Source organism: Scomber japonicus, chromosome 5 (assembly GCF_027409825.1).
Source record: "Scomber japonicus isolate fScoJap1 chromosome 5, fScoJap1.pri, whole genome shotgun sequence".
Classification (NCBI taxonomy): Eukaryota; Metazoa; Chordata; class Actinopteri; order Scombriformes; family Scombridae; genus Scomber; species Scomber japonicus.
The window spans coordinates 26,681,639-26,689,491 of record NC_070582.1 but is presented as its reverse complement, the minus strand read 5'-3'; the positions used below and the strand labels follow the sequence as shown (position 1 = coordinate 26,689,491).

At 38.9% G+C, this 7,853-nt stretch overlaps 1 protein-coding gene across 1 annotated transcript; it reads right to left on the bottom strand.

Moving 5' to 3' along the window:
• Positions 1 to 4,654, bottom strand: acd (ACD shelterin complex subunit and telomerase recruitment factor). The gene is made up of 2 exons (XM_053319964.1): positions 4,458 to 4,654; positions 1 to 1,918 (listed from the first exon to the last, which is right to left on the bottom strand). Exon 2 carries the CDS (start codon positions 1,839 to 1,841, stop codon positions 99 to 101), a length of 1,743 nt encoding a protein of 580 aa, XP_053175939.1. The 5' UTR covers positions 1,842 to 1,918; positions 4,458 to 4,654; the 3' UTR covers positions 1 to 98.
• Positions 4,655 to 7,853: the final 3,199 nt, after the last annotated feature.

Below are 7,853 nucleotides of genomic sequence, written 5' to 3'. Positions count from 1 at the left end.
AGACAAAGTTAGCAAACATAGTGAAGCATTAAACACACATACATATGTGTCCCGATCTAGCTTTGAAAAACTAAAGATTTGCAAATAACATTTTGAAGCTAAAGTGTGGATGACTTGTGACCGGACATTTCTGATGTGTTTTGTGGATTATCGTTCTGGTTTGGAATGAGATACTTCACCGCCCATTGTACCAACGGCTCTGAAACTGCAAACCGGCTCAAATCTGTCAGATTCTGACCTGACACTTTGTATGAGTAAGAGAACCGTGTGCTATCACTGTGACACGTTGGGGTCTTTCTAGAGGACATCACTATGGCTTGACCCTGAAGGTGACTGGTGCCTTTTTTAGCCGTGGGGCCCGTCTGAGTGTCAAAAAGCCATGATGGAGGACTCCCACTTATCGGCGCTTCCTCCTTTTTGTCCTCCCCTAATGTGCTGACTGCTTCTGCTCTGGGCTCGCTTCTCTTTCTCTTTGCCTTCCTGTATTTTCTCTCAACAGTCTCCTCCTGCATGTCCAAAATCTGGCTTTCTTGGTCCAAAGTGGAAGAATCTGGCTGCGCGGTGTGGGTGCGGCATTCATCTGCAGCAGGTGCCAGGTCTGGTGATCTGGTGTATGGTTCTGGTGGACTCACAGAATCTGAGGCTGTGGAGGCGGTGAGGCTGGTGGAGGGTGGTGGTTCCTGGTACGGTGGGAAGAAGCTTTGCTCTCCTTTGGATTCCTTTGAGCTGTGGATGGAAAGTTGCGTGCTGGTTATGATCACAGGATGCTCAGTGGCGGTGGTGGGACTGTGTGGGCTGTGGATCATTGTTGCTTCCGGGGATGCATCAGAAGACGAGGAGGTGACACACGGTGGAGGAAAAATATCCCAAGGATTGGCTAAAGGTCTGATGTCGCTGTCAATTATCCCTATGACTGTGTCCTCATGCAGCATGCTGTCCTCCTCAGGGAGAGGGGGGTTCTCATTGGTGTTGTGCTCACTCTCTTTGACTGCTGGCTTGGACATTTGCCAGTCGGCATCCTCAACAGAATGCTGGGTGTCCTCTGAATGTTTGGTAATGATTGGTAAAGCGAGGCGCCCGCTTGAGACTTCTTCTGGGATGAGAAGACACTTCACAGGGACACTGAAATATTCTATACCCTTATCTTTGACTCTGTCCACATCCCAGCTCGTAGCAGTGAGTGTGTCTGGGTGGACCGGTGCAGGGTCGCAGATCGAGGTGGAGGGCTGCTGGCTCACCAGTTGACTCCTTGCCGCCATCAGTCTTTCTCGCACCTCTTCCATAATGTCCTGCAGAGACCCGTGTTGCCACTCCGCTAGCAGCTCTGACAGATTGAACCCAAATTGGTTCTTCTGAGATTCCCACTCCTCCTGACCTTGCAATGCCTTCCACGTTTCACTTGTCTTTTGCTTGACAGAGGGCAGCGCGGTGCAGCAAGGGGTGTATTCCTGAATGGGCCCTGCCGCAGCGGTGACCAGCCCTTCTACTAATAAGAAGAACCTGCACTTGATCTGCTCCTGGGCCATGTGGAACTGCAGCTGGTAGTCGTGGATGCTAACGGTGGTGTTGAGCAGGCTGGTTAAACACTCTCGGTCCTCCTGTTCCTGAAGGTGCTCCCAGGCTGAGGCGGTGAGAAAGGCAGGGATCTGGACCGCCCCGTCGGACAGGAAGATCGGACCTGTGGGGCCCTCACAGACCTGAGCCTGGGATTGAGACATGTGACCAACCCCGAGTACATGAGCCTTCAGCCGCCCATTGCTGCTGCTGCCCTCCTTACTGCCATAGCTCTGGATCAGGTCTTGTATCCATGGAGACAGGCTGTTCTGAGCAGATTGAGTCATGTTTGTAGTTTCAAACTCTGTGTCCAGTTATGTTTACGATGCTCTGTGGTTCATCCATCAAAACATCACCATGGGAGCTATAAAAAAGAGACAGCAGCTATTAGCCATGATCTAATTCTAATTTCTTGGTTGAACATGACACATTCTGTAATGTAGTTGGCAGCAATGCTCACTTGAAAAACTTCAAGGACTGACACTTTACTGGACGTTTTCATTTTTACAGAAATGGTGTACTTAATTCTTAACTAAGATTTAGCTTAGGTCACACCCTACTAGTATTTACCATTACCTTTGTGTATTCCTGTGAAAAACATGCACATGCAATATGGCACACTGCAATTTTCAAATCGCAATATTTGTTAGAAGAAGTAAAATGTTTGTCAAAATACCATTTTACATTAAATATTGTGAAGCTGCAGAGATCCCCACAAAAATAACACCATAATCATTTTAATGATTCAATGAAAATGAGAATAATGATGTAAACATTGTAATTTCCTCATATCACAGTTGTAATAGCAGTCAAAATAATTGCAATTAGATATTTTTTCAAAATCGTTCAGCTCTGCTTCACACTACACCAAAAAAGCCTGTCTACTGTATCTCTGAACTACCTCTTTAACTAAATCACACACATTCATTTTATTTTATATAAAGCCCGACTGATATATCAGTAGGCTGGTATTATCTGCCAATATTGGTGTGTATGTTTGCCAATGTGTGCCGATATCTTTTTTTAAGGTTAAATAGAAAAAACAATGTATGTATATTTGATCCTTTTTTTCAATTTAAGTTTACTATAAACGTTTATATATAAATATTTTTATTATGTGTTTTTTTAGTTATTGTGTCATAATTATAGTTAGTTTAGTAAGTCAGTTATTTATAATTATTATATTCCCAGATAAGTTTACTGTTTCAGTGCACTGATGTCATTTTATACAGTAAAATTGATTAATGCTAAAATATCATGCCTTCATTACATGTCTTTGTCACATGTGTTTTTAAGTTATCTGAACCTCTCCTGCTGTTTGGAGTCTTTTTTAAAACACTGGTCTACATTTTCTGCCAGCACTATTGTAAAATAGTCTTTGTAACTAACGTTTACTTGCAAATGAATTCAATATTAAACCAAAATGAGCTTGACCCTCCTGATTCACACACTGCCCTCTCTTACTATCTGCCTCACACTGCTTCTAATGTACTTGCAATAACTAACAATGTTTAACCCTCGTATTGTCTTTGTTTTTACTATGCACCTTTTGTCCTCCCGGGTCAAATTGACCCAGTCTTGTTCAACTGTTTATAAAGCATGAAGTATAAAATGATCATCAATTTTTTTTGTTTCACCTTTTCAGTGAACTTGTTTCCAACACATTAACATATATTTTACACTTATTTTTGTAATATATGGTATGATAGGCTCCATTTACATAAAATTATACCTCATTTTTGAGTTAAAAAAAGCAGAAATTCTGAATTATTTTCACTATGGTTTTGATCAGAGGCACACAAGTTGATGGAATATCACAGATTGGTATGTCAAAGTTTAGTCAGGATATTGTTTTGAAACCATTTAAATTTTTTTAATGGCAGCAAATAGTCACACCTGTTGTCCTCATTTGACCCGGTCTTGTTGGACAGTTTATAAAGCATGAAATATAAAATGATCACACAATTTTGTGTTATACCTTTTAGTCAACTTGTTTTCAACACAGAACCACAGATTTTACATTATTGTTTTGTAATGTATGGTGTGATAGACCTCATTTACATGAAATGTCAAATTGACCTCTCTAATTCGACTGTTTATAAAGTATAAAGTGACAAATGATTACACCATTCTGTTGCATATTTTTAGCCAACTTCATTCCAACTCATTACCACATATTTTAAACTTATTTTACACCTCTTATTCTTTTTATTATGCTTCATTTATGAGCAGTAAACCTAATTTACATGAAATTATACCATGCTTTTGACTAAAATAAGCAGAAATTATTACTTATTTTTGGATAACCACTGACACTCCAAAGGGGTCAAAATAAGGTCAAGAGGCTGTGATATAGTGTCGGTCATCTTCATCATGCTGTCTCAGAGTGAAATGTGAAATGCCCCAAGGATGCTATACACTTTTCACTCAGTCTTTTGTTATTGTTATCTTGTCCCCAATTGGATAAAGGCATATCAAATGTATAGCTTGTGTTTTGGCCCAATGTAACAGTGTTTGAGTGTGTGTAGCCCCATGTAGGTAGATCAGAATTGTAATGAAATCAGGTTTACACACCTGTCGCTTTGAAATTGTGTGTGCGTGTGTGCGTGTGTGTGTGTGTTCATTGTGCTGGAAAGTGCAATAGCGTGACCAATTACACCACTAAATGTGGCCGGGTCAAATTGATAATTAACTTGACTTTGGGTCAAATAGACCCGAAGACAACAGGAGGGTTAAGGTACTTTTAAACAGACTATGACGAATGTATTTATTTTACATTTACATTGAACCAGGTTTGGTTGTGTTTTAATATGCAGTGACGGTAAGGCATCTATCTCGCTTATTCAGCTCTATAGTCTCCTGTTGTTTCACCTCATTTTACTGGTTTAATTAGCTCCACTCACCTAGCGATGACAAGTCTTGAGAAAGTTTAATGACGCCTTTAAATTTCTTCTGTTTCCTGTTGTTGACGTTATACTTTCCTGGCTATCAGTTTCCTCTGAACTGAAGGTTTCACTCTGCTGTTTTCGTGGTTTTATTAAGCTGGTTTCGTTTATTCTTATATGACCAACAGTTATGTGGTCAGAATTTCAAATTTCATCCTTCCTCCTCTTCGGTCTGTGTCGTCTTCTTCTTCTACGAGATTTATTGGTGGTTGGTAAACAACGGATTGGTGCATTACCGCCATCATGTGGCAGGGTCGATTAGGGTAATGTGGGACACTTTTTGCAATTCTGTTTGTTTACATTTACATTTATATTAATATTCATCGTGCCAAGAGATTTAGTAATCTCGGACACTAGTTTTTAGGTTTAGAAATATTTAATTTATAAAGCAACCTATCTGCTAAAACTTTCTTAAATGTGCGTACCCATAGTTTTTAGGTTAAAAAACTAGTAGCCTATATGTTCACGTGTAATTTTAAACAATATATAACTTACACAGTACACATATACTAGTTAGCATTAAAATAATTGAACAGAAAAAGAGATAAATGCACTGGAGCTTAGCCCATATTACCCTAATCCACCCTACTGAGTGTGGACCTTAATGTCCAGTATGTGTTACATTATATTATTAGTAAATCTAAGATACTGGACTAGGATTTGATAGCATTCATTTCTTGAGGTTTTTTTTAATAGAATATCTATAAGATTAAAGTGTAATGTTATGTTTCTGAGGTTTTGAATGGCCTTCTTTCTGGTCATATCTGACAGTGTAGCATAACATAATCTACTGTTTCTTCTTGCCCACATTATTCTTATCTGCCTTTGTTATGTTTACCTGATTTTAATATTATGCTGTTTAGTCTAGTGTGGCCAAATCTTAGTCTTGATATTATTGTCTCATCTCTAATGCTCCTTCCTGCACACCTCACTTCTCCCACTCTCCTTTGAAACTCTGTAAAACTATCGTTCTCTCCTCTCTTTCTCACATTTCTTTTGTCACCTTTCCTTCAATCTCTGCTTAATAATTCTTTTGACTTCTGTCTTGCTGAAGCTAACTGCCAATTTTTCCTGTCCTCCTTTGCAACCTTATCTGCCATTTCATTTCCTTTAATACCAATGCATGCTGGTTATTTATGTGCTTATTATTGTTAGACATCATTTTAATTCTGTATAATGTTTTGGTGTACTTATCAAAATGTCTAGTCTGCTGTGTGAATGACTGCAGTGTAAATTGACTAGTGATGAGCTTAAATCTGAACAAATGATTTCAGTGATCTTGTATCCTCTATCCACTGCACTGCTAACAATATTGTACGCATTTCTCCTGTGTAAACTCATCATTCCTCACTGATCCTTCCCTACTTTGAGATAAAACTCTGGAACAGTAAATGCTACTTTACTTGATAAATGCATTTGTGTAGGTCTGCACGTAACTGTATGCCTGTATGGTATGTTCACTTTAAATAAACTCCCTATTGTTCTTCATTCTGGAAGTATGTAAGGTTGTATTACTGGCAGTTATAATGTTGGACTGAAGTTTAATTGAACTGCTCTAAGTTGTGCTGCATTCTGTTTCACTGTCCATTAAAAGCTCTTTGTTTCCCTCTTCACTTTTATCCCAAGAAGTTATTACTTGTTATTAAATAATCATGTATCCTCCTCATTTCTAAATCATCCCCTCCCGCCGCGTTATTTTTATTTTCTACCAGCATTCTGCGAAGACCCGCCTAACTCGGCCTCTGATTGGCTCATACATAAACCTAACCAATCTAACCAAAGAAGGAAACGAGTAGTAGCCAATCAGAAGAAAAGTAGGGCGTGTTAGTGGAATGCGGATGGGAATAATCATTAATGTATTGTAACTAAGGACTCTTTTTAACACATGTATCGAATAATTATAGCTTTCCATTCTCCCACCACCTACTTCAATTCCTCTCATATCATGTCCTGTTCGTTCAAGTTGTCGCTAACCGCTCACCGCCCATACTGGTCGGCTCAGGAGGTTTTATTGACGGGAATACCTTGGGGAGGTACTCTCAAGTCGTTAAACATGGGCGTTTGACAGTATGGCCCCGTTCCATTTCTGTTTGATTCAACCTTCGGAAAAAAAAACACTTCGAAATCTAGACAATAAATACGCAAAGTCATTTTTTCATAAATCAGCTCGTGAAGACAAATACACAAAGTCAAAACAATGTAACTAATAATAGTTGTACAAGTGATTTACTAACAGTGCTACTGTTGTACAGGCTGCTCAGTTAGTATATGAACGGTGTTGATCAACACGTGTTTCCGCCTTGCTGGTGTTGCGTTCATGAGCCAGATTATTTATAGAATCAAATTTGCCGCGATGTTAAAAGACCTGATTTGTTTAAAGCCTTTGAGAAAATCTACTGCCGTAGTTATAATGAACACCCACTGAATTGTGTCATTTGGTTATCTTTGGATACGTAGTCCACATAATGATATATTCATGGGGACTTTGGTATTTCCCATATTTCCTACGGCTCTGAACGCAGCACAATACATGTCTTCACGTCTACTTATAACATTTTCGACTTCAGTGATTCATGTCTTATTACAGTTAGGTAACAAATAATCCGTGCCCATACGAAATAAAGGCGCATTCCCCACTCTTAAGGTAAGACACTTTAAAAAGTCTATTTGAATTGTTTAGAAGAAAAACATGACATGACAAGTTTGAATCATTGTAAACATACATGCAGGGCTGACGCTTAACTTACATGAATGTGTTTATGTCCTTCCGTATTGGCCAGTATATGTGTATAATATAACAAGACTAACATTAGCTTCATCTCCCAACTCTGAATTGTAAATAACTTTGCTAACGACAGTACATCGTCTCTGTGTAGGAGCAGTTGTTTTGCTACTAGCCTAGCCATGTTGTATCTGCAGCTTCGCCAAACTCTATTAAGAAACCTGTCAGTTTAAAGAAGCTCTTCATATTCCGTTCAGTTGTATTCCTGCTGATAGACCAATGATTGGTTTTACCAGCTGTTATCACTTTCCACAATATTCGGCATACAAGTGACGCACTTTGCAGCATATTGTTCCAGGTAAATTTGAATGTTTGGATGTTTATTAACGAGCTCACTACTGCTCACTGTGGTGTGTTGTGATAGAGGAGAATTAGATGAGTAACCAGTTATAAAATAAGTAAGTGGTGTGTGTTGATTTTTGTGTTAGCCGAATTGAAGAATCTCCACTGTTTTTATGAATAAAGTCCTAAATTATATTTTATTGTTATATAAAGTTTGATAAGCAGCTGTTTAACATAATTGGGAGATATTTTGAATTAAGTACTGCTTGACGTCTTTTACAAACCTAGAC

What these genes read in the sequence shown, in the direction of transcription:
- acd (XM_053319964.1), bottom strand. Translation starts at nt 1,841, where the DNA reads ATGACTCAATCTGCTCAGAACAGCCTGTCTCCATGGATACAAGACCTG.